At 42.8% G+C, this 27,139-nt stretch overlaps 2 protein-coding genes across 2 annotated transcripts in view; both read left to right on the forward strand.

The window, feature by feature from the left end:
- The window catches only part of GRAMD1C (GRAM domain containing 1C), a 77,246-nt gene extending 63,984 nt beyond the window's left edge, over positions 1-13,262 (forward strand). The window contains exons 14-18 of the mRNA XM_063126939.1: positions 2,465-2,617; positions 7,563-7,620; positions 10,227-10,334; positions 11,372-11,477; positions 12,778-13,262. Coding sequence (XP_062983009.1) covers positions 2,465-2,617; positions 7,563-7,620; positions 10,227-10,334; positions 11,372-11,477; positions 12,778-12,855 — 503 coding nt within the window. The 3' untranslated portion in view covers positions 12,856-13,262. The remainder of the gene's footprint in view (positions 1-2,464; positions 2,618-7,562; positions 7,621-10,226; positions 10,335-11,371; positions 11,478-12,777) is intronic.
- Positions 13,263-19,374: 6,112 nt separating this feature from the next.
- On the forward strand, positions 19,375-26,698 carry ZDHHC23 (zinc finger DHHC-type palmitoyltransferase 23). Its single transcript, XM_063127718.1, has 4 exons — positions 19,375-19,520; positions 21,277-21,987; positions 23,418-23,585; positions 25,254-26,698. The coding sequence occupies exons 1-4, from the start codon at positions 19,375-19,377 to the stop codon at positions 25,519-25,521; spliced, it is 1,293 nt and encodes a 430-aa protein (XP_062983788.1). The 3' UTR covers positions 25,522-26,698.
- The last annotated feature ends 441 nt before the right edge of the window (positions 26,699-27,139 follow it).

Below are 27,139 nucleotides of genomic sequence, written 5' to 3' on the forward strand. Positions count from 1 at the left end.
AGTCCTGGAAGAAGTCAGGTCTATTCGAAATCACTGTAGAAGATCCAGAGTCTATGAGCCACTGGAAGCTCTTTCCTCCTGCTTGCTTGCAGAGCTGACTTCTTTCTTCTGCCGTCACTAGCTGCACTGATTTATTCTTCCCTCTGTCCTCTTTGTTGGGCTCTGATTGTAATTTAACTCTACAATCCTTTTGCAAATGTCCCAACTTCTGGCACTTGAAGCACCGTAGAGGTTTCTTAGGTTTGGGCTTTCTCGAAGTTGAAAACGCTGACTCATTTTCTTCCTTCTTCACCAAAGCCTTAACCCCTTCATACCCAGACCATTTTGTAAACGCGTCTGGTTTATCGATTGAACTGCTTTGGGCTGACTTTCTCAAAGTCCTCTTTTGACATTCTTCTATCAATCTGCCCGATATCAAATTTAAAGTCATGTCTTGGATCTGCATTGCTTCTAAAGTTGTCACCAGCACGTCTCAGGACAGTGGTAAGCTCGACAAAACCACATATGTTTTCATTTCGTCACTCAGAGGTAAGCCTGCTGCATTTAGACTTTCAAAACAGTCTCTTAATTTCTGCAAATGGGCTTTTATATCTTCTCTCTCTTTCATCAGTGTGCGGTAGAGCTTTCTGGTTAAACTTATTCTAGCTCCTGCGGTATCCCTAACATAAACAGCTCTCAGTTTAGTCCAGATAACATCAACTGTGTCTTCTCTGTTTATATACGACAGTTGGTCATTTCTCATGGACAAAACAATGTGGGCTTTCGCCCGCTCAGCGCAACGTCTCCACTCCTGTAAATCTGCTGCATTCAAATCTTCTGTTGGGGCATCTGTTACAACCTCCCACAAATCAAGATTTCTTAGGCTCATTTCTAATTTGAATGACCATGACATGTAATTTTCGTCTGTAAGTAATTCCATAGGGACAGTGTTCCCAACGTTTAATGCTATACTTTCAATTTAACAGGTTGTTTCTGATATACAACCCCTTCAGTGGTTTAATTTCTTTTAGGGCCTGACCAGCTATACAGTTTCAGCTTCCTCAGTGCCCCCTTAAATTCAAAACCACTCTTGCCAGTTCTCTCCATGTGATTTTTCAGACACCAGCTATACGAAATAGCTTTCCGGCTGCCTGTTCCTACGACTTTCAACAAAGACGCTCAGGAATTTAATCAACCACGGCTTAATCTTTCAGTCCTACTGTTCTTGCTGTAACCACTCTGCTTGCTGGTTGTTTTGGGACCTGGGCCCATAACCTGTTGGGATATGATGGTCTAATATTTACAACCTTATTTTAGTTATTGCCAGACTGGGCTTCTGGCCAATAACCTTATAACAGAGTTTTGCAGCGGTTTCCAGCAAAGTCAGCACAGACACAGATTAAGACTGAGACTTTCAGTAGTTTTAAACAAACCTTTACTGGCATATAAAAATATAATTTAGTTATGGCAATCACAAATACAAATACTTACATACGGTCAGTCAATACAGCTCTGATACATAGATAGAGTGAATTACATGTACATGAGAATACAATCCTTTTTATAGGCTAACTGTACAGTGATGCAACTGCTTGCAATCCCTTAATTGAAACAATCAAGTCACCAATTATTCAATCATGACATCAATGTCCAGGTGCAACGTTGACCTTTAAGTTTTCTGCTGAGTCTTCTGATTCCTCCAGCTCCTCAGCAATTAGTAAATCCCTAGAAACATAACCAGGATCCATTCCAGGATCCAACATCCTGTGCTTAAATGGCCATTATAGTGGCTTTATTCTCAATGGGGGAAATGCGGTAAGAGATTTTATCACACGTTGAAGTGTGATAAATTTCTGGTGAATTTTGAAAATCCCACTATATTGCAGCTATATCACAGCACCATCTAGAAGCTGTATAATGAAACATATAAAACTTGCCCCGGTAGAAAACTCTTGGGGAAAAACATGAGTAAAGGAGCTGATCTTAATCCTGCAAGGGATCTGGAAGAAGAAGCCTGATAAAGGTGCAGGGTTTTAGCCTTGTGTAAAGAAGCCCCAAAACTGTCTTTCACAGTGTCTTGACAGCACCTCATTAAAACGCTGTTAATTCACGGTTAATAATCTTGTGATAAGCCTGTAAGTAGAGCTGTAACAGAAGTTTAGCCTTTGATAAACGTGTTTCCATATGCTACAATTAATGTGAAGCTTGGAACTTGCTCACTTTTAGTATCAGATGATGGTCCAATTGAAAGAACAACAACTGTCTTTGTAGTTTTGTCTCACCACATGGCTCCTTGAAAGTAGTATTGGTATTTATCAGTGTTTCACATTCACATACCTTTTTTTTTCTTCAGTCAAAAGTAGACTTTAAAATGTGGTAGATAATATCAAGATGGAAATACACATGTATTTGGAATTTATATCGCTGAAAAGAAAGTGGAAAATGAGAATTGGGTTTTTAAAAAACTGATTATGCTCAATTACAGAATCAGAATTGATCATGGAAGAATATGCAATAAACAAGCCTATAGAGGATCCAACGAAACTAGGTGTCCTGAGGAGGAGGAGATGGACTTTACAAAAGAATGTGGGAGAAGTGCTTCCTAAGCGCTCTGTGGAATACTCTTCTGGAGACAAAGGTATGCCTTCCCATAGTGAAATAAGTGACTACAACAAGAAAGAATATTGAGTATGCCTCTCAATACTAATCGCTGGAGAGCACAATCGGGAGGTTGCTATTTCACTCATGTCCTGCTTGTGAGCTTCCCATAGGCCTGCGATTGGCCACTGGGAACAGAATGCTGGACTAGATGGACACTGGAGCTTCTTCAGACAAGTGTTTTATAGCACGTTTGTGACTGACTACTCACACTTGTTCGCAAGTCATTTTGAAGATGCAGTGATGCTCCTGCTCCTTCCGCCATTTTTTTGTCATAAAATAATCGTCAGAAAACGTGACTCTTCTGAGTTATAGTGACATTTGTCACTACTTCTTGCCGGGTGCAGGAGAAGTTCCGCTATAAAACACCCACTAGAGGGTGCTGTCCCACTAAACTGAATGGGGCACATGGTCGCTGCTTACTTCCCCTTTCTCTCCTGTGTGATTCTGTTCATCCCTATTGCGAAAGAGAAGCAGGAAGCAAGAGTGATGGTAAGGAAACTTGATTCCCACCCCACCCCGGTCTGAGAGAGTTTTTGGTCTAATACAGCAAAGATCTTCTTAGTGTCTTATGTTCTAACTTGTTTCACCCATTAATCAAATCAAAGGAATATTAGGGATGTGCTTATGTGAGATCCACAAGTTCATGGTACTTCTGCATAGCTCATGCTTGCCCACGCGTGGCAGATCTGGGAATATCTCAAGCCATACTTGAATGGTGCAGCCTACACAAGAGACATATTAAAACCCCTGTGCAAAGCAGTTCTCCCCGCTCCCTCAAAGGTACTGTCTCCCAGACTTCTGGTAGCAGTGGTATACTGCTGAACTGAGGCTATGGGAAACAACTATTCAAGCATGTCTGTGAAAATACTGTTAAGACTAGACTAGCCCTCATTTAACTAGGCATCCAGTTGGTAAAATGGGTGGAATCCGACTTTGCATGAGCAGATTTCCTCCCTATTTTATTTCCTTTGCTCTTGAAAATCTGCTCTGGAGGGTCCCACAACCTTCCCAGATTTTGAGAGGGTGCACAGGGGACTGCAGCAGGACTGAAGTCAGCAGAACAACTTCATTAGCTTTCATCCCAAGGGTTTTATTTTACATTCTAAAAAATCTGTTCATGTGTATTGGAACATGTTGATTCATTTATCTTCATCTGATTAAACTGAATGTATACTTTTGGATACTTCCAGACATAGGGATCCTAGCACAAATAGCCAGTAGGCATTGTGCAGCTGTTCCATCTTTTTTTTCTTCTTAATTGATTTTCTGCGGAAAGAAAATACATGGGAGAAGCAATGCATAATCACAGGAGGGTTACAGGTGGAAGACGCCTCTGTCTGGATTCCCTGTAAAATTCCATGAATGAGGAAGGGTGATGGCACAACAAAAGTTTCATCTGGAAGCACCCTTAATGTATAACATAACAGCCATAAGGCTTGTGCAAGAACAGGCAAAACATTTCAGGTCAGATAGGATTAGACCAATTTCTTTTTATCTCTGGAGCTTGCAAAACAAAGCATTTGAGTTTTATGTTCTGGATAACTTGCAGATCCAGTTGGATGCATTTTATTATTTATGCAGATGTGTGTGTTTTTCCTTCTGGACACAACATCTAAATGTTGTTCTGAAATTATTACATCTTTGTTAGGGTTTGCCAGTTTTTCTCAAACTCATGGTCATTTTGTCTTATTTCTGGGATATCGAAGATGTTCTTGCTGCACAGTTTCCCTGACAATAGGGTAGTCATGCTAGATCAATTGGGAATTGCATATGGCTGTGTACTGGCTGCTTTAGAAGATGATTGAATATTCAGAGGAGCATTTGGCACAGGTTAATGTACCAAGAAAGACACACCAAGGGCTCAGTCCTATGCATGTTTAGACAGATTTAGGCAGATTCTTCAGGCCAGTTCGTGATTCCTCCTGAAGTGAGACAGGCTAAATCCTTTTGTTCCCAAGGTTACATAGATCTTTTGAGACAATTTGCCCTACCCTGGGAACGTGATGATCTGGATTTTTTTTAGAAAGCCAAAACTTTCCCAAGTGAAGGGAAGAAGGCTCCCAGGTTAAGGAATGGAGTAGTGCACAACAAACACCCTTATCACTGAGAGTAGAGGCAAAAGATATGAAGCTACAGCTGCCTAGCACTAATTGGTGGGATGAAGGAAAGGTCAAAAAGTTTTGCTACTAAAGAAGCCTACTTCTGCTATCTGAAGCCTTCTAAAAGCTGCTTACTACATTTGATTATACTAGCTCCTTTTTATGCATAATATAATCATAAATGGATATAGATAGATAGATGATAGACAGATAGATTTATACACTGGACAGACCTGTAAGAACTCACTAAGCCTCCTTGCCATTTCTTCTGGTCAAACCCACTACAAGTGGTAATCCACAGATGCATTCTAGGAAGAACACTTCAGAGGGTGCTATAGATGGCTTGTATTGGTTAGTCCAGTAGTTTAAAGCTATTTACTAGGTTTTAATCAATCACCACTCACCAATGCTCCAACTTTCTAGATGAGTGTGTTTGCTTCAATTCATGCTGCCACCATGATGCATTCTACTCCAACCGGACAGAAAATCTGAATAGTAAAAAAAGGTTTAGAAGATCAGGTAATCTACACAATGCTAGACTAAGTGATGTGGTGGTGGGCAGCACTTCACTTTAAGAGGACATGTACACATACTAGAACTTTTGACCCCAAATGGCAACAAGAATTTTTGCACTCAAAAAGTTTCACATCAAGGTGATGACTGGTTTTAATGGCTGTGGGGATGAACAAAAATAGTCTCACTGAGTTATTGTGTGACCATGACATAAGTTGACAAAAATGGTTGGGGAGGGGATTGCATGCAGACTGCATATTGCTCATTTCTGATATAATGCAATCTGGTGGTACTACTTAGAGGAATCAAGCAGATGGGTGCAAGAGAGCATTCAGCTCTATAAATTGCTCATTTTGTCATTAGAATGGCAGTCCTTGATGCTGATGCTATGGGTGTGTTCCAGTGTAATGGCAAACCTGGTTTGTGGTCCTAGTTTGTAGGGAAGCACAAGCTATAGTTTACCTGTTTGGAGAAAATAGCAAGCTATTGTTTGCTACAAAGAAGGGTTGCAAGGAGGAACTCTTGGTCTGGGTTCAGACAACACACCTTTGCTCATCATGGGTTATTTAACCCCAATGAGCTGCAGCACGTGTGGATACCAAACTGCATACACAACCCTGTAAAACAGGCTATGGGTTATGCGAGGATTTTTAACCCTCACATAACCCACACTTATTGGGATCTCATGACATGACAACCCCAAAGTGGGGATTGCATATTCAAAATGGTAATTCACATGTGCCACAGCCTCACTGTCAAGTCATGCAAACAGTCCTTTGGTGTGCATCTGTGGAGGAGGAAGTGGGTGAGTCTGAGGTTCTGCAGTTCATCACATCTACTTTTTGCCCCTGCTTTGAGTCCATGGTTTCCCCTCCATTTCCTTAGTGAGTCTAGCGCTGAGCACTTCCACATCTGTGCGTTGTTGCGCTATTTCAGGTCATGTATCTTTTCACCTGTATCTCTACTGTGCTGGTGAAATGTCCCACCCTGCCCCCTATGTTCTCCTTCCCCCTGCAGTTAATTTTCTTATTATTTTTAAAATATTTTTATTTCTGCGCAAAAGTACAGCAGCCTGAAACTGCATAAAACAACACACTCTGCTTTCCCCTAAGATCATATTAAACAATATAAGTGAAGAGAAAGTATTACGATTAGTTTTTGGAGAAGTTTGTGGTCAATGTTTGCATGGCAACAGGAAGCCAACATTGTTCATGCCTACTCAGGAGTAAGAACCATAGAGTTGAGTGGGACTGAATCCCAGGTACGGGCGGTGGCCTTGCTCGCCCTCTCCATGGGGTGTTCGAACGTCCTCTCTCCCTCCCCCTTCACAGTTGAGCAGAGAACCACCCCACCTTCCTCTTGTCAGCAACACCACCCTTCAACATGCCCCCAACAAAAAAATGGGATGGTCCTATATAGCGCAAGGACAGCAATACATGGGATGGAGGAGCAGCTTTGTTAACTTTTGTAAACCGCTCAGAGAGCTTCGGCTATGGGGCTGAATATAAATTCAATAAAATAAATAAATAAATAAATAAATTGCACACGGACAAGGAAAAACGGAGGGGAAGAGGCAAGATGAGTGCAGGACAGGGACGACATCATGTGAGTACCGCACTGCAAAAACACATACCAGGCATGGCGAGAGTGCAATAAATCACTGGTGTGATGGAACTCTAAGAATCCAAACTATGGGTTGTTGTTTCATCTGGAAATACCCTATGTTGACTACACAAGATTTCTTCTCTCTCTTGTTTCCATAATTTTTCATGGTGTTGGATGGTTCTTCTGTATTACTCTCATAGATAAAGCTTCTTCTACTACTGCCACCTCTGTATGATAGTTGTGCTCTTTTTGTGGTGACAGAACTATAGAATCCCATTGGCTGTAAGATAGCTGGTTGCAAAACGTGTACTGGAGCATAAGTGTGCAAATGTGTCACTTTTCTGAAAGGCCCTTTCAGAAAAGCAGCTTCCCTGGAGATATGCTGGAGTTGTGAGCAAAAGCAGTAGGGGAATGGGTACTGGGGAGACAAGAGGACATGACAGAACCTATCTATATGCAGCAGCCATAATGGTAAAGTCCAGTACATTGCAGTGGTAGAAGCTTACCCCCTTTGCTATGCAAATCAAATTCACATTATAAAAGCCTATATATGCTGCATGCTCTCAATTCAGACAAGGCCTAGAGCTTTTCCATCATTCCACCATTGAAAAGGAGGCAAATCTTCACCAAATGTACACATTGAAATGAAATGAATCCGATTTAGGAAGATACGGTAGACTTATAAATGCCTTTCTTACCTAACAGGACCAAAAAGGGATGCAACGAATAAGACCATCACCATCATAGTGGTAATGAGTATCTTGTAAGTACTTGCATGGCACTTCTTTTGAATTAACTTTTCTTATGGTAGTAAGTGGTGGGATAAGTTCAATTCTTCCAGTGGTATTTGGATCAATTATTTATGGAAGCTGATATTGCTGAACGGAGCTTTTCGTAGTCATTGTCAAAATAATACCTTGCTGCTCATTATGTTAATGTGCAGGATACTGTTTCCTAGTACAAGTGGGAACCTGGAAAGATATGGAATTACATCCAGAGGATGTCCTGTTATTCTTTAAACTGCAAAGGCACAGACCTAGACATACATGAATAGGTTTCTATTCCTGCTGATTTTAGTGGAAGTTAGGGATCATTCTGACTCCCAGTATTTTTCTACAGAGGTGTATATCTACAAATGGCAGAGACCCTCTCCAGCATCCAGATTTACTTCCAGCATGTCTGCATGCAAAGACTCTGGTTGGTTAATACAGGGGAAACGTCCTTCATACATTACGACTACATCTACAGTGGAGCATCTCCACATTATTCATGTACTCGAATACATATTATAAATGGGGATTACAGGACATTTCAAAAGGGGACCTCTTAGGTTTCACAACACAGTAAAATAGCTTGAATTGCCTGATTGGCCGACTCCTCCAGGATTTTACCTCATAGGAACCTGGACAAGCATCATAAAATCTTAACACATCTGCATCCTGTCCTTTCTCTAAGAATGTCAGTATAAGTGGGGATTATCCTATATCAGAGTTCCCCAATCTTTGGGGGCATATTTTGAATTTTGAAAGAGTGTCATGAACACTCTCACAAAATGGCTGCCATGCTGGCCATGACTGGTTGTAAAATGTTTCTTAGAAAATAAACTGTTACTACAGTTACTACAGAAAAAGTAACTTGTCAAAATAGAGGTAGGGTCTGAGCTCCAAAACACAGAACCACTCTTATGAACCTAAATAAAGATGGTGCAGGAAGGCAGCACGGTAGCCTCCTAGTTAAAAACACCATTTATTTATTTATTTATTTATTTAAAAAGTAATTTAAAAAACACACCTGGAGGTTCAGGAAATACTGGTGGGTGCCAACAGAGTATCTGTAGGGGCACTATGTTGAAGGTCGCAATTCTTTGTTATCCTGATAACAAACTTGTGAAGTGGGTTAGGCTGAAAGATTGGGAAGGCCTGTCGAGGGAATGGAAATGTTTTGGGCTAAATGCACTTATAGTCCTTCCCGCAATCAGGATTCCGATTTCTGAGGAGAATTGTAACTGCATTCAGCCAATGAACTTATAAAACCCCTTCCCATCTTTCTGCTATGAAACTGTCTAGTTATTAAGATCTGTAGACGAAGGTTGGAGTCAATCCAGCCTTCCTGCAAGGTAGGCCCCGGACCAAACGTCCTGTTGTCCCCGGCCACCCCTCGCCCTAGCCCTCTTCCCAACTGGGACGAGCCAGAGATTCCTGGAATAAAACACGCACACACTCAGCTTAAGGGCCAAAACAAGTTTAATACCATTCAGCTAAAACCAACACGTAAGGTTTTGGCCAGAGGTAGCAGCAAATGGGGGAGAAGGGGATGGGAAGGGAGGAGAGTTAAAGGAGGGATCACAAAGAAGCCACAGCTCCATCTAAAACCTTCAAACACACAACCCACCCTCAGTCATAAAAGCGGCTAGCCTTGTCTCAAGAAATCCAGACATTTAAATTAAACAAAAGACCCTAGCTTGGGTGTTCTTCCTCCAAAACCAGAACAGAAGATTCTCATCACAAACAGGATACCCTTTTTATCCCCTTTTGAATTTAGGGCCCCATGACCTCGCTGAACCCACCCCCAGCTCGACCTGGCTCTTAACAACCCTCCCCTCTTAGGGAGGGCTTCACCCTCTCTCACACAACTCAACCCAATTATCCTAACAGCCATGGAGATAACCTGCAGGTGAGAGGCCCAATCTGACCTTGGAACCTCGGCGCCGAGAGTTCCACACTCCCACCTCCACTTAACATACCATCCTAGCTACACAACACATACCAGAACAGATACAAAGCAGAAAGAATAATACAATTAAAACGCCAGTACAATTAAAGAGCCAGTACAGCCCGCAAACCAGCAAGGCCCCCTGTCCTTCACGAGATCTGCAGGAGAGGCCCTTCTGAGGGCACTGTTAGCTCGCTGAGGCTCATTTGCCAGGCACGCGCGAAAGGTCTTTCTCCTGTGTTACTCCCAAACTGTGGAGTGCGCTCCCTCAAGAACTACGACTTGGCCTTTAGACTCATCTTTTCCATTTGGCCTTTTAAATTATGTAGTACTAATGTTTTAATGATCTTGTTGTGTATCGTTTTAAGGTTGTATGTTTTAAACTGCTCAATGTGGGAAGTTCAAGGTTAGAGAGCCAGGGTCGATGCAGAATTGGTCCAAACTCTATCATATTACCTCTCTTAAAAAGACGGTTTTATCATTTCATTTGCCTTTGCTAGCTATCTTGCTAGGTTTGTCAGGAAGATGATGCTAACGTTTGATTTTTGTTACCTGTGTTTTTTTCCTCCTGGGCTTTTCTATCGCGTCTAATCATCATGATGCTATAGACAAGAAGTAGGAACAATAATGAAATTGTCTCTCCCCCCCCCTTTGTAGTCTACTCCTGCTAGTTTTGCTGAATGTGACATTGTTCCTCAAACTATCAAAGATTGAACATGCAGCTCAATCGTTTTACCGTGTTCACCTTCAGGAAGGTTCTGCCAAGTGAGTAGTTTTTCTTTTCCCTCAGCTGCATAATGCCTCACCACCAGCCAAATGAGAAATTGAAAATCAGTTTGGACTTGGAAATACCCTAGGTTTTGAGGGTCTACCTAAAGGATCAGGCTACCTAAAGGACCATCTCCTCTCATATCATCCTGCCCAGTCCCCAAGAATGGAGTGGGGAGGATCTATGCTGCATCCAACTATGGCTTTTGGTCAGGATATGAGTGAGAACCTTCTCTGTGATTGCACTCACATTATGGAATTCCCTTCCTCTGGAGATCTGTTTTGGCCTTCTCTTTCCCAGTCTTCTTCTGCCTGGCTAAGTCCTGTTTATTCCCGCAAGCTTTTAATTTTCCTGGTTAGGTTTTAATAGGGTCTCGCTATTTACTGTTTTACTCTGTACAGCACCATGTACATTGATGGTGCCATATAAATAAATAATAATAATATTTCAGCTGGGTTTTTTTATTGCTGCCTCTTCTGTTGTTGTGTTTAACTAGTTTTTATGGTGTTATTAAATGATGTAAACACCCCCTAGTGATGTATTTTTTACTGTAGAAGAGTAAATGGGAACTAACCACATTCTTGGCCCTTCTGCATGATCTCCTATAATCAATCATTTTCGGAGCAATATGGGAAATGCCCAAACCATACCTCCCCTGTAATATAAGGGGTCATGGCCTAAGCTCAACATATGGAAAATGGCAATTTTCTTTCTGACAAAGGACTTTATCCCTATTTTGAGCCTTCTGCTTTTTAATATTAACTATGCTGATCTAATTCCTCTGGGTATGTTACCTATCTCTGAGGGTATAATTACTGTGTTTGTTAATTTGTGGACTGGCTTCAGATGGATCATACTATAATATGTTATTTATTTATTTATTACATTTTTATGTAATAAATAAATAGCCGAAGCTCTCTGGGCTTCACAAAAATTAAAACCATAATAAAAAATAGAAAATGGGACAAGATTTTGCATAATGTAAAGCAACTATTCATTCCAGATATCAAAGATGATTTCATTCTCTCCTCAGTTTAGCCATTAATGTGGCATCCAGAGAAAGAATATCTCGGCATGATGCAGATCAAGTCCAGCATGTGAAAGGTGTGCTAAGGGATTCTATAGCATTGCTTGAACAGGTAGGTGTTCCAGTTCCTTACTGGTTTTGGTCATTGTTCATATGAAAATAAAACATGCATTGTGGGATGTCTGGAAAAATTAGAGTTCAAAATGCTTTTCTTGGGGAAAAAACCTGCAGTGTTTTGATGCTATGGCCTTATATCTTCACATGTGGTATAGTGGCTAAGGTGTTGGACTGGGAGGTCCCCACTCGGCCATGGAAACCCACTGGGTGACTTTGGGCCAGTCACAGACTCTCAGCCCAATCTACCTCACAGGGTGGTTGTTGTGAGGATAAAATGGAGAGGAGGAGGATTATCTACGCCGCTTTGGGTTCCTTGGAGGAAAAAGGCGGGATATAAATGTAATGAATAAAATAAATAAATGTCAACTAGTGAGAACAGAATGCAAAAACTGAATGAGGTTGTAGTAATGCACACTGTATAAAGAAAATAGAATGTGGGATACTTTAGGAACTGAGGATACACTGAGGCGAAGATTTGCCACAATATATTTGTGTATGTGCATGCATTTCCTAGTGCTGCCAATCAATAGGCATTATGCAGTAATTGTGTCTTTTCTTGCTTAGCTGGTTTGTTTTGGTTTTTTTGGTAAGAAAAAAGATGGAAGAAGCCTCCAGGGGCCAATTGCTGTTGATGCTGCTGCCCTGGACACACTGTCCAATCAATACTGGACAGCTGCCATTATAACTGTCCCACAATAGTTCAGTGTTAGGGCCAGCATCAATGTTAGGCATGGTTGGGCATCTGCTGAGGGCCCGCAACCCAGCAAAGGCCCACTGACAAGAGCCCCCTGGATTTGCTCCTCTTCACCATTGCAACTTCTTCACTGCCTCTTGCTGTGGTGGTGAGAAGAAGGATCAGTAGATGCCACTGTTTACTTGCTCACTTGGCTTTCTGTCCATCAAGCAAGCAAATGATAGCAATGATGAGGAACAGGATGAAGAGCAATAGCAGCTGGTGTTAATAGTGGTGAGAAGGTAGACTCATGGAGAGCACCTTGCCCAATGGCCTCAAAACCTGGAGTCAACAAAATCCAGAATGACACCACCTCGCTCTGGACCACTGTGAGCAATGACATTGGTGGCTGCCAGGTGCTCATTGCCACTGCCGCTTCTCCACAGAAAGCTGGTGTGTCCACCAGCATTCCTGTCTGGTGGGAATAAATAGAAGGGAGAGGAACCGCCTGTCATCATGTAGGGCTTCGACGGGAAGAGGACCCATGATGGATTGGAAGTAATTAAATCTTTTTAAAAATCACAATTCACTGCCTAATTCTTGTGCAATTTTATCTCTGCAGCTGAAGAGTTCTCTTTCTATGCTCCAAAGTAGCTTTGATCATCTAAACAAGACAAAAATCAGGAAGCCTGAGAGTTGATGTCACCAACACCAGCTACTAAGGGGAATGAAGCTATGTTGTATTTATGGCGAAACTGTTTATTTTTCTCACATTTTTCCTTGGCAACACTTGCAAGTCTTGCACATCTAATAAATATCTTTATACAATGAATTTAGCTTTTTTTCAATCTCCCCCTAATCCGCTTGGCATCTTTTTTTTCTTTTTTGTGTGAGCCATTTTTTGAACTGTGAATATCTGGTGTGAATGAGTAAGTACACTGAGTGGTCTGGGAATTATGTGATATGCAAATTGAAAAGAGCCTCCAGCAAGCCAGTGTGATATGTAAAGAAACATAAACTGGGCTCAGATAGATTTGAAGAATTGGCAGTGCTGTGAAAGAAACAACATAGATTGTCTTGTGAAGGTTGTCATACATCCATTTGCTCATCCATATACAGTACATGCAGCAAAAGTAAGTTATATTAAAAGTCTGTATGTACATTCTGGATAAATGTCTATATATCTTAGTTTTCTATGTAGATTTGTGGATGGTTTTTTTGCTCTTATGGATCTTTTGCTTTACGGGTCATAGCAATTCTACCTCCTTCTATCCACTGTCATTTCATTCTCAGAATTTCTCAGGGACTGTCTATACATGTAAGAAAGCTATATTTAAAAATGTCGAGTCCCTGAATACACTGGTTCACTTTTTAAATTATTCATCTGATTTGTATACTGTGTCCACAGGGACTTCTTTGTAAAAACTGGCATTTTGTACTCTTTTTGTTTTTGCATATGCTTTTTGCAGTTCAAGATCTGGGGATCCATTTGTCCTTTGGCCTGGTTATATCTATTTGATAGCACAGATTAAAACCCAAACTGTGCTGTAGTATCATAGATGGGAATCACCTTTTCCTCTACGGACAAAAAGAATGTTATCCGCTTTTGAAGAAGGGGCTTTCTAAAGTGTACTTCCAGAAGAGGAGAACAAATGAAAATGAAAATGTAACACCAGTAAAATTGCAAACTCACTGCCTGGTTCTGGCTATGCAGTGTATCTGTCCAGGGGAGCTTTAATTTCCACTAGCTTTAAAGTGCCTTTATCTTTGTTGGTATAGGAAACTAGCTTTAGATGATGGACCAAAACTACAGTGGGCTTAAAAAACCCCAGGACAAAACCAAGTACTGTTCATGTACAGTGTACACAGAAATATATTGGAGTAATTAGTGTCAAATGGCTACATGTTTCCTTAGAATTATATCTAATAAGCATAGGAATTCATGTGAGAAAGAGCTAATCAGGTGAAGGATAAATGAAGGTCCTGAAATGTATCGTAGAATTCTGATGGTCCTGTGTGCTTTTTGTACTGAATATGAATGCCACATTGATAATTTTATATATAATATGTGGGAATCGGGAAAGTATGTAAACAGTTACAAATGTTTCTGCAAATAAACATAAGGAGAGGATCCAATAAAGCTGTCAGAAGGCAATGTTGTATTGCTATAGCTTAGTTACTTTGACTTCTTAATTTTATATGGCTTCCTGAAGTTGAAAGCTTGAAGACACTACGGATGAGCGGTTGCCTGGCATTGGAAGATTATAACAATCACTGCATTCCCAAACAGGCTCAGTTGGGGGCAAACCTCACTGAAAGCGGCTTAACTTCTGAGTAAACATGCTTAGAAATGCATTACATCTCTAAAACGACAACAGAAATTCACTGAAGACAGCTATTAAGCCAGTACTTCACACAGTGCATAGTTAAACTATGGAATCCATTATCACAAGATGTAGTGAGGGCCACCAGCTTGGATGGCTTTAAGTGGGGATTAGACAGATTTGTGGAGAATTTGCTTTTACTTTTACAGAACATATTCACAAACTCAGTCACTCGTAAAAGCAGTTACCAAAAGAAAATTCTGTCCATTATAAAGTGAGAAAATTAGAGCCCACCAATCCTGAATTCCTTGAACACAAGTGCTACCGCTTGAAGAGCTGGGCAACAAGTTCTATGTTTCATCCATACTGAAGAGCTGTCTTGTATTTCAAACAGGTGAAAGGAAGCAGGAGTTGCTTGCATTTCCCTTTTTGCTGCTGCTTTGTAATGTGAGAAGCTGCTCACAGTACTCCTCTGACAGTTATTTGCCCTGGGTCAGTGCTGATGTGAAGTATCAGTGATGCATATCACCTGCACTGGTGATGTTTGTACAGATGTGTCACAGTTCAATGTTATTTATCCACCCTAAAAGTGTGTGTGTAGAAATTGAATCATGGAATGTCAAGACAAATGGCTGTTTAAAACCCTGCTTCAAGAAAAGAAATGGCCTTCAGTTACATTTTTATTTTGCAACTTAGCCCTATGACAAAATAGCAGATGCAAAAGCAGCAATTCCAAATAATCAAAGATGCACTGTTCTTGCTATAGCAGGGAGGATTTCATAAAATTAATTTTTGGATCAAAGTGCAGCTTGACAGCTATCAGAAAATGTGCAAGACAGAAATCCCTGGTTACCTTCACATATACTGCACGTGAACTGAGCATCTACATGGTAAATTCTCACCATGTGGCAGAATGTTAGAGGGCTACTGGTTTCTTTTATAACCAATTGCTTTGGAAATTGCCATCTGTATTCCTCTACTATAAAGACAGCAAATGCTCTAGTGCTTCTTTCATTTCCAAGAGATTTGGAGGATGCCTTTAAAAGAAAAGAAAAAGGTACACTGCCTTCTCTTCTGAGTTGCAGCTATTCTGTTGCATGTATGACTAGATCCACACTATTTCTATGTTTAAAAAATTATACGTTCAATAACACACCTGCTTCAGAAGCCAATAAAGGAGGAGCTGCTGCTGCAGAAATTAATACATTCTACAGCACATACAGAAGAGCTTACAGCCATGCTATAGGACAAGGTGTGTATTTGTGTTCAAACAGTACTCCTTGGTGTGAGAACAGAGGTATCAGACTCACTTGTGTATTTAGATCAAATAGCTCAATTGTTTTAACTTAAACATGGTGCTGATTGATTGGTCTGCAGATATTTTTTAAAAATCTACTGCTTCACAAATCCTTGTGTGTCAAGTGCCTTCCCATAGGAGAGAATGCTTCCACAATGGTGTCTGCTGAGAACTGCATTCATCATCTTGCCAAAGAATACTCCTCCCGCAAAACTTCAAGACATTCTGCTTTAAAATGTATGCTGATCTAACTGATCAATTAAAAGCCCAATCCTACACGTTTAAACATGCATAGGATTGTGCCCTAAACATAGAATTAATTAGCTACGATTAATCAGCACAGGTCTGCTCTATATATTCATCTGTGATATATGGGACAATGAATGGAACAGTGTTGAAAACAACAGAAATGGCTTACCATGTATTACTAAGGGCTACCCACTCCTGCACAAACAGTAACATTTACAGCACTTAGAAGATGCAATTGGATAATTTCATTTATTAAATTTCTATAATGCCGAAAGGTCTCTGGCTAGTTTACAGGTTAAAAACTTTTAAAATACAATATTGTATATAATCTACAATTTACATACAAACGTATGAATAGACAGCACGCATGCGTGCGCACACACACCTCTATATCCAAACAATTTTAACAAAAAGAAATCCCATGACCTGGAAAAAACACACCTCATCATATGCCAAAAAGATAATGTTGGAGCCAGGCAGGCCTTGATATGGAGTTCATTCCATAATCAGGGTGGGGGGGCACCACTGAGGCTTTCTCCCTTGTTGCCAACTTCAAGCCTCCCTCAGAGGAGGGCCTTAGATGACGAGCGTAGTTTAGTGTTAAGTTCATGCTGAGAGAGGCACTCTGTCAGGTATTGCGGTTCTGAGCTGTGTGAGGCTTTATAGTCAAAATCAGCACTTCCAAATCGGGTTTGGAAACATACAAGCAGCCAGTCAAATGGGCCAGAAACAGTTCAGACCATCTTGTCCTTGTTATCTGGGTGCCACATTTTGCACAAGATCCAGCTTCTGAACTGTCCTCAAAGGCAGTCCCATGGAGAGTATATTATAGTAATCTAACATGAACATTACCAGAGTATAAACAACCAGGTTAGCCCTGTCCAGATAGGGGCATAGCTGGGGCAGCAATCAAAGTTGATAGAAAGCACTCCATGCCACTGAGGCCACCTGAGCCTCAGGTGACAGAGATGGCTCCAAGAGAACCCCAAGCTATGGACCTGCTCCTTTAGGGGGAGTGCAACCCCATCCATAACAGGTTGAGCACCTTCCAGCCAGTTAGAAGAACCAACCACTAACAGCATCTCAGTCTTGTCTGGATTGAGCTTCAGTTTATTAGCCCTCATCCAGTCCATTGTTGCAGCTAGGCACCAATCTAGTACATCCTCAGCCTTACCTGATAAAGGTGAAAAGGAGAAGTAGAGCTATGAAAATGCACTCCAAAAATGCACTCCAAAACTCTGGATGACACCACTCAACAGTTTCATGCAGATGTTAAATAGCATGGGGATCAAAACCAACCCCTGCAGAACCCCATATTGAAGAATTCACGGGGCTAAGCAATTTCCCCCCAGCACCACCTTTTGGAGCCAAACATCCAAGTAGAAGTGAAACCACTGCAATGCAGTGCCTCCCACTCCCAACACAGACAATTGTTCTGGAAGGATATTATGGCTGATGTGTTGAAAGCTGTGGAGAGATCAAGGTGATCAAATATGTCTTTTGAAGTTCATGCAATTATATCCCACATAGGCATGCACAAGTGGTGTGCCAGGTGTGCCCAGGCACACCCTAATGTCTCAAGCAATAAGCGCCAAAATGAGAGGTTCATAGGGGGCCCTAGATGCAGCAGAAATGGCCCTATGTCTGCTCTGTTGCTGCTGCTCCCAACAGTGTGCCATTGCTCTCAGCAGCAAGAGCAAAATGGAATTGCCCTGCTGGGAACCTCTCTTTCAGAGGCCAGGAGAGCCCCTGAAGGCTAATATCACCTGATAAGACCCTCTTTTAGCCAGTGTCACCACAAAGCCCCACCAATGCTGCGGCTTGAGGAGCGACTCCTCATTCCTCCCCCCACCCTGCACCTGTAACAGCTCTCCTGTGGTCAGGCAAGCTGAATGTGGAGTAGGGCATCAGTGTTTATTTTTATGCATTTATTAATGTCTTTTATGATTGAGAATTCAATAAACTGGGTGCACACTCTAATGAAATGTGTTGTGCACGCCTATGATATCCCAGTGAAAATATGGGGGTGGGGGAGAGAGAGACGAAGAAAGGGCAAAACGCAATCCTAGATTAATTTTGTACCACATACTAGATTTTGAAAAGGGAAATAACTGTATATATGTGACAATCACACTCCTCACCTAGTGGTATTGGGTTGGATCTAGAGTTCATCATACTTAAAGTAGACCCATTGGAACCAATGGGATTTCAGTTACCACAGGGCTACACTAAGTATGCCAAACTCTAGATCCACTGCACTCTCTGAATTGCTTTAATGGAGCTAAACCCTCTTTCCCACTCCAGTTCAATCAGCCAACAGCAGCAAAAGTGGGTAGCATCCATTGTTAGAGAAACCCATTGAAAGAACAGGTTTTAATTAGTCCCGACTATCTTACGTCTCATTCATTTCAATAGGTCTACTCAACGCAGGATACTACCCAATGAGCTCGCGGAGCCGTGCGTGCGCGCGTGATAATAAAGAAAAAGTACTCTTGAGAACGTGAAAAGTGATTTCTTTCTAGTAACCGTAAGAGTCCAGCGGGCAAGGGCGAAGGTCGTCTGGGGAGGCACTTGCCACTGCCGCCAAGCCCCGGCGCCTCTGGCTGGACGAGCCCCACCGAGAGGGGGGCACTTCTTGCACTGCCCAGGGCTTGAGCCGCTCCAGCCGCAGACACAGGCTAGAGCCCCACGACGCCACATGAGAGGAAGAGGCCGGCATTCCAAGAAAGCCGGAAGCTTTAGGTCGAGGCGGGGACGCTTAGGGGAGAACGGCGAGAAGGCGGGGCCACAAGGGGGAGGGGAGAAGGGGGCGGAGCTCAGAAAGAACTCCGCCAATCATTGCTGCCGGAGGAGGAGCAGCGCGTGGGGCTCCCCCGCTTTCCTTTCTGCCTTATCTCTGTAGGCGGCAAGTTACAATGCAGGAAGAGCCCCTGGGTGTACCCGGGTGGAGTGAGAAGAAGTGGACTGTTACAGGTATTCCAGCAGGAAGGGGGCTCTGCTGAGCAAGTGGAGGGGCCGCGTGGGTGGAACCCTGCTCTGATTTTATTGGTGCTCGGTTACAGGTTCTAGGCGGAGTTAGAGTGGAAATCCTTTCGCGTGTGGGTCTCTTCCCTCCTCCGCCCTGCCGAGCTTGCACATTGTTTGATATGCACGCTGTCCTGCCGCCGCCGCCTCTTCTCCTCCTCCTTTCCAAAAAGCCCCTTCTTTGGGCAGTTCACACGTGCTCAGGTTCCCAAGCGTCGGGGCTTCCTTTCCGTTGCATGCTCCAACGGTAGGTCCCCGTCCACTCTTTTCCGATGCCCATCAGGTCCGCGGGCGCTGTGGTGCGGCTGCCAGACGAGGAGGCGTGATGAAGCCTCGAGGAAAGAAGCCTCGCAGAGGCCCCGAAGCCGAGGATCCCCTCTGTTGCTGCGAGTACCTTAATCGGAAGGGCGAGAGGAGCCACCTGGCGGCCTGCCTGTGCGAGTGCGACGACCTCGACGAGGGCTGTGAAAGGTAAGGAGGCGGCTCTCTTGCTCCGTCTTCGGAACTTCCCTCCAGCTGTGGCTTTGGAGTGTGTTGTGGCATTTGGCGGTGGCCTATTATTATTATTGTTATTATTATTTATATACCGCCCCATAGCCGAAGCTCTCTGGGTGGTTTACAAAAGTTTTAAACACTGAACATTAAAAACAAATATACAAAATGTGTATATTTGAACCACTTCCTCGTTCTTGACCAGGGCTGGCTTCCAAGACTGCATTCAAGGAGTCCTTTCAGAACTCTTCTCTCTAATATAGCCCGCTCCAGCCTTCGTGATTTCTGATTTAAAAGCCTGGTGAATTTTTTTCTATCTGGTCAATGGGCTGCCTCTGTTTCCTTAGTATCAGGGGTTATGGTTATTATTTACTAAAACGTTTTATGACTGTCCTTCAGCCATGTGGATACTAGCATGGTGTACAAAAGTGATTAAAAATCTCTTAATACAGTAAAAACACAAAATAGTGTGACTGTAGTCAAGCCACAACAGCAAAAAGAGGCAGCAAATCCAACTGAACAGGTGCATCCTAACAATTAAAATTAAAATGCCCGGCCAAACAAAAATGCATGAACGATTGCTGTTTTGGTGCCTTTCACACATCCATAAGGAGGGTATTCCAGGGGAGGATCTACACTACTGCTTTAAAGCGCTTTATAACAGTTTTGACAACTGTTGGGGCCCAGGACACACTGCATATACAGGTTTCAAAACATTTTCAAAGTGCTTTAAAGCACTTTGAAAGCAGTAGTGTAGATCCCCCCCCAGAAATCAGATACCTGTGCCTTTAACAGCCCCATGAGAAGCACACATTCCAGAGTTGACAGATCATACAAGATTAGGACTTGGACAGGCTGAGGGCTGTTTTACAGAATTGGGTTTTCCCCTGCTGTCTGTTTTTGGGGTGCTTCTTGGCTGTCCCCACAGAACATTCAGGGGTTCTTACAAGTTTCAAATCAATCAGCATTAGGACGACATGATGAGATGCCATTCCACACAGTACTGTCTAGATTTCTGGGTAACAGAAGTATTATGGCCGATTCATGGAATATTTTTAGCATGTACACTGAATTGCCTATTAAAATAATCCTATATGTAGAAATATGAGTTTGGAAAGAGATGTACACTATCATAAAAGATGCATTCATTCACTAGGGAGCTGATAGTTGTCCAGTGTTGCCATTTTGTTTCTATGATCTGGTTTGCACATTATAACAACCCATGAGTTGTTTAACTCATAGGCTGTCAGGAGTGCGAGTGCTGCCTCCAGCTCACTTGCCGCTTCTCTTCATTTCTGCTTCTGTTCTTGGGTTGCTCATCGTGATGTGCGGTCCTGGAACGCTGGGTTGTTGAGAGGGGAACAACCCAGTGTTTTAGCCCACAGCTTGTTGTTGGGTTAAAAATCTGAATTGCTTTCCCCTCAACAACCCAGAGTTATGGGTTCACACAACAGAGTTCCTAGGTTGTTTATAAAAGTGGAAATGAATTGGCAAGCAGGCAGGGGGTAGCAGGCTCACTCACTCCTGTGTGGCCCCAACTAAGTTTAGGTTGTTTAACCCATAGTTGGTTGTGACGTGCAAGCCAAGTCTTAGTGTACACACCTTTAGAAAAACATAGTTGTCTCATGCAAAGAGCTGAACATGACAAAGTGACTGAGTGACAGAAGCCAACACAAATGTATTTCTTGGTCTCTTCGGTCTAACATAAGCAGAAATCTGTGCTTTCCCCTCACAGGTGGCTGACTTGCAGATCTTTGCCCCCGGGAATGTTAGAGAGAATTGCAGACACCTTCACGGACCGCTTTCGCCTCCCATGGCTTAGGGGGGCTGTAAAGATTGATATCAGCCTCCTTCCACCCATCATCCTGCTGCCTGTCTTCCTTCATGTAGCAGCTTTGCACTTCCTCTTGGCTCTTGTCATCCTGATATCACTTCCTGTGCTGGTGCTGTGGTATTACTACCTCACACACAGGAAGAAGGGTCGAACACTCTTCTTCTTGAGCCTGGGGCTCTTCTCCCTAGGCTACATGTACTATGTGTTCCTCAAGGAAGTGGTCCCTCGGGGCCACGTGGGGCTCAGCCAGGTGATACTTCTCACCTGTGGCTTGCTCCTCATGCTTGTGGTCCTGTCTCGAGCCAAGAGAGACCCTGGCTACCTTCTTTGCCAAGCAAGCAGTGACAAAGCCTTGTGCCAAGGCAGCAGCAGCAACAATAACAACATATTACACAAGAATGGCCTGGGGAGCTCCAATGGGCTGTACAGAGCAGCTGTACCTGGCATTGCTATGGACAGTAACCCCAAGGGCCCTTCCAGAATGGTGGAAGAGGGGCCTGGTGGGGTCACGGAGGACTGGTGCGCCAAGTGTCATTTGGTTAGGCCACCCCGAGCTGGGCACTGCCGGATATGTGGCAGGTGTGTGAAGAGACTGGATCATCACTGTGTCTGGTATGTTCCTTAGAGTTTCAAATTGGCTCTCATGTTTCTCTCTGACATCTGTGTTAGCTATGGCTCCTTCTGAAATGCCTTTCCTTTTTGCTTGGGATCTCTCTGTGTTTTTTAACTCAGTGGTCTGATGGCCATTCATTTCTGTGGTATGGTAAAGGCTCCAAGTCTAATATTTGGTCTTTTCTGCATTCAGTATTGGTTGGGGAGTTTCTGTTCTGCTATTCTAAAACCAGATGTTAGTAACATGAATTGGACCTCTTCCCAGAGTAGTTAATAATACTTTATGCCATTAACTGTTGTAAATGTTGTGATACATTGATGGTTTCATTCAGGGTTGAATACATTCTCCATGGTTGCGTATGGGTGAGGATCAAAAATTTTGTAGCCAGGCAAACCAACACACTTCATGCGTACGTCATACGCTTTAAGTTGCTTCCACAATTTGGGTTATCAAAATGAACTGAGATGTTTTTCTTCGAAAAGTCTGAGTGGACAGAGAAAAATGGAGGGAGAGCTAGGTGGAAGAAGGGATAGTGGATAGTAGCCACAGGTTTGTGAATCACTAAAAGTCCTTGCCCAGCACTCTTCACATTTCTCGGCCTTCACTTTTCCAAGCTCCGTCTGAAAACATGAAGGTCCGAAACTTGTGAAACAACGATCACTCAGGTTTTCAAGCTGTTGAGTACAGGTACTAGATTTCAGACTCGGTATCTCAAGCCTGTTGGGATGCAGAATATGCAAAGCCCTGGTCTCAGTTTTTCTGATTGACCTGGGCTGTTGCTACTACAACAATACAGAATGTACTAGTCTTCAAGTACCTCTTCAAGTGGCATGAAGTGTTCTTCCTGGGCTATTTTTACACAAGCAACTCTTGAAAACTCAGTTGATAAGAATTATTTATTAGGCTGAGTCAGACATGACAAACCATAGTTTGTTGACCAGAGAATGAGCCTTCTGAGGAGACTTGGGGTGGTTCCAGATGTGCCTTTTATCCTGCATCATTCATTGAATTTTAGGGGGCGGGGAGATGTTGTCATCTTCCATTTATGACCCTTCCATGTTTTCCCGCCACTACTTCTCTTTTCTTACCAGGAAAATATCAGTTAAGGAGGAAAAGACTGAATAGGTGCACAATACCTTTTGATCAGTAGTGCCAGGAGCCCTCTATTTGGAGGGATCCTCCAGCTGGTGTGTACCCTTTCTTCCTCTTCTCTTCTCCCCTCACTTGAAGCAATTCCCTCCCTCCTTTCCTGGCTGGTTTTCTCAAAACCAACAAACTGGTTTGTGCTTGCTTTGCCAACCAGGGTTAGAAACCTCCCAGTTCATAGGAAAAAAGGATGAGACAAAATACTTAATGGGTACTTGGGAACCTGGCATCTTGTTTACAAACCACTTTGTTTAAAAAATGTTTTTTACTTTGTCTCTTGGAGGATTAACAGCTGTGTTGGGGAACAGAACCACCAAGCCTTTGTCCTTGCTCTCTCCCTTTTTCTGCTCACCTCAGTATATGGGATTTCTTTGACTCTGGACACCATCTGTAAGGGGAAATCCACCATCAAGGCACTGTTCTACTGTCCTGGCGTCTATGGAGACTACAGGTGAGGGAAAGGCTCAGTAACAAGTTACTGAATTGTAATGTAAGTACATTATACTTTATAATGGAAGTAAGCAATAGCAAATAACAAAATGCACAGCAGCTAAAATATTGTTCAGGCTTCCAAAGCCTGATAAAAACTAAAAGTTTTAACTGCTCTTCTAAAAGTGAGCAGTGAAGGAGGAACACAACTCTCCCATGGAATGAGTTTCACTGGCAGGGGGCTGCCACAGAAAAGGCCCTTTTGCACATGCCACCTCACCTCAAGGATTCCCTGCCTACCATTCTATCTATAATTTAGCACTTAGGAAGTGGGGTGCTCTGTGCTAAAAATGTCACCCGTGGCTTTATTTGCTGTTGGAAATTACCTGGATAAAAATTGTGCAATTTCACTAAGCATATTCAAGAATAGAATACTTGCAAGCTTTCCTGTTAGAAATAGGGGGATTACATAAGAGTATGTCATTCTAAACAGAAAGGTTTATGTCCACACACATCTGAAGTGGAGAAATTGGTTTTTAGCATGGTAACAATAAGTCTATATGGAATCTCTGAGCAAGGAGCTTTAATATTTTTACTTTTGGTGTTAGGAAAATGGTGTGGCTTTAGATACATTCAGGAAGCATCCTGCATACCAGTCTCCCAAAGGCCAGGGTGTGAGAACCTGAGGTCAGCCCATGAAGATAATTGGTGGGAGATTTAGGACAGATAAAAACAATAACATATAGTTAAACTATGCAGTCTGCTAACAAAAGATGTAGTGATGGCCACTAATTTTGATGGGTATTAGATAAATTCCCGGAGGAGAAGGCTATCAATGGCTACGAGTCCTGATGGCTATGTGCTGCCTCCAGTATCAGAGGCAGTGAGTCTGTATACACCAGTTGCAGGGAACATGGCCCCGAGGGTGATGTTGCACTTGAGTCATGCTTGTGGGTTCCAGGTTGACAGCTGTTTGGCCACAGTGTGAACAGAATGCTGGACTAGATGGGCCCTTAGTCTGATCCAGCATGGCTGTTCTTATGCTTTATAAGAGATCAGTCTTTGGCTGGCTGTAATTCTTGAGAGCAACCCTATTGTTATGAGCAGCAGCTCGCCAATTTTCCAGAGCTAGTGGTATATAGGACAGACAACCAAATTCCCATGCCTATTATCTTATTCAGTGTAAGCCATAGATTATGATGTGATGTTTGAAAATAATCTTTAAAATGGGTTAATGAAATCTGACGTTTGAAGGGGGAAAGTGAACCTGCAATTTGTTATGATAGGATATCAAAAGTGAGAAGGGACTAAAAGTTTCTACTATTGGGATCCCTCTCTCTTTCTGAAGTGCCACATCAGGGGTGGGGGAATCCCTTTCAGCCTGAGGGCCAAATTCAGTTTCGAGGCAGCTGTTGGGGGCTGCATTGCAGTGGTGGATGGGGCAAAAAGGAGGCCAAAAAGACAAAGAAGTGTCAGCATGTTGTCGTTTGAAGCTCTTACTACCAGTTTCTAAGCTTTAGGAGACATTTTAGGATGAGGAAAAACCTGCACAAAAATGGGAAATAACCAAATGAGTAGTGTGTAGGGAAAGTGGGGGTGGCCATCTAGTGAACCCCAGAAGGCCAAATTGGGAGCTATCCAGTTGTGTCCACATTAAAGAGTTTCCTCGCTTTCTGTTCCCCATTTCCAGTTCTGCCCTGTCGTTCACCTGTGTGTGGTACTGTGCCATTGTTACTTCTGGCATGGGTTACATCCTTCTCATCCAGCTCTTCAACATCAGCTACAACGTGACTGAAAGGGAAGCTCGAATTGCATTGCGGGAGAATACTGGACGAACGATGTTATGGGGCATGGTGGTCGACACGGGCCGATACAACCGAGGCCTCCTGCGCAATTGGATCCAGTTCTTGACGCTGCACTCACCTGCTCTCCAGCACTCCACTGAAGACATTGTATGAACATTGGAATAACTTATAGATTGCTCCCTAGCTCTCATATGCTGGAAACCGGGAACAAAATGCAGAGTCTCTTAAGCCATATTGCAAAATGGAACACCATTTTCTCACAAACATGCACTATGCCAAACGATTGGCAGGAAAGACTTGAGTATGTGGGTGACTCCATATATATGTTCCTCACTTGATGCCTGCGACGTGTGATGACATCCACTAGAGAGGGGGGCTTTCATATCACCTGACATAGCTTTGCTTTTCTGTGAAGGCTATTTATTCATGCATTCAGCTATAAGCTCCTGCTATGATGTACATGTATGTGTGAATCAGCCAGCAGATTGATGTGCTGGTGTTTAGGGCTTTGTGTGATCAAGTCTTAATTGACAGGGCATCATCAATTTGCTACAGGGTGGAATGTTGTCTTCAATTCCAGTGCAATACTTTACTATAACAGGAGGATGCAGGAAACCTGAGCATAAAGTTCCAGGGAGAAAGACCATCCTGTACCCCACAAAGCCAGAGGGACTCCCCTCCCATTGGCAGATGTTTAGCATCACAGCTAGCCAAACTACTATGCTAAGCATGCCAGCTGCAGAGAGGTAGGGGAGCTTCTAGCCACAGTAGGTCTACTCCTTCTTGCCGCCTTCTCTGGTTGATTCTAAGGAGGAAATCTGACGTGACCTTAGTTCTCTTCCAATGCGGCTTTTGGATTAGTGCCTCATGCCATATATCTATATGCACACACCACAAGGCTCTGTATGTTCAGCTGTGTATGAGGTCTTAAGGCAAAGAGACAGCTGCTATTGGGTTGTGGGACTGAAGCTTAGAAGGGGGTTGGAATCCAAAATGTTTGGGAAACCTTGATTTAAGGTATTAGTGTGGCCTAATCATTATGGACCATAGACAAGTCATTTGGAATTTTTGAGCTTTAGTTTTCTATTGCAATTTTTGTGCTTTGTCATTTTGTTGGGGTGCTATTAAAAAGGCACTGTTCCACACTTCCATCAGCATGCAAAAAATAATCCCACAACATTTGTTAACCTCAGTTTGTTCATCTTTAGAAGAGTAGAGATATTTCTTTGATTCTACTAAGTGCCTTTGGGAGGCTTCTGCTTTAGAGCTCTGATTTTTGAGGCTGATGGGTGGCTTCGTTTGTCCGGTTCTGTATGCTGTAGACACATTTTCTGCCATTTTTTAATCTCAGAAATGTGGTTGTTTGTATTGCATGAATTAATCGGGAAGATGGTTCATAATACAAGCTGAGTGCCGTTGCCCAGCTTCAACTGCTATGCCAGTTGCACACTTTCCTGGAGAAGGCAGCTCTGGCCACAGTGATCCATGCCTTAATCATTTCTCATTTAGGTTACTGCAACACACCCTACGTGCAGATGCTCTTGAAGTGTGTTCAGAGTGCAGCTAGTGCAAAGTGAAGCGGCCAGATTGCCTTCTGATGTTGACCATATTATTCCAATCTTATATAAACCGTACTGTCTACCAATCTGTTTCTTGGCACAATTCAAGGTGCCGGTGCTTACCTATAAATCCCTAAATGGCTTAAGCCAGGATATCTAAAAGATCACCAACGCCCAAAGGAATCTTCAGATGCCCTTCTGCATTGCCTGCC

The sequence above is a fragment of the Elgaria multicarinata genome, chromosome 5 (genome assembly GCF_023053635.1).
Source record: "Elgaria multicarinata webbii isolate HBS135686 ecotype San Diego chromosome 5, rElgMul1.1.pri, whole genome shotgun sequence".
NCBI classification, from domain to species: Eukaryota; Metazoa; Chordata; class Lepidosauria; order Squamata; family Anguidae; genus Elgaria; species Elgaria multicarinata.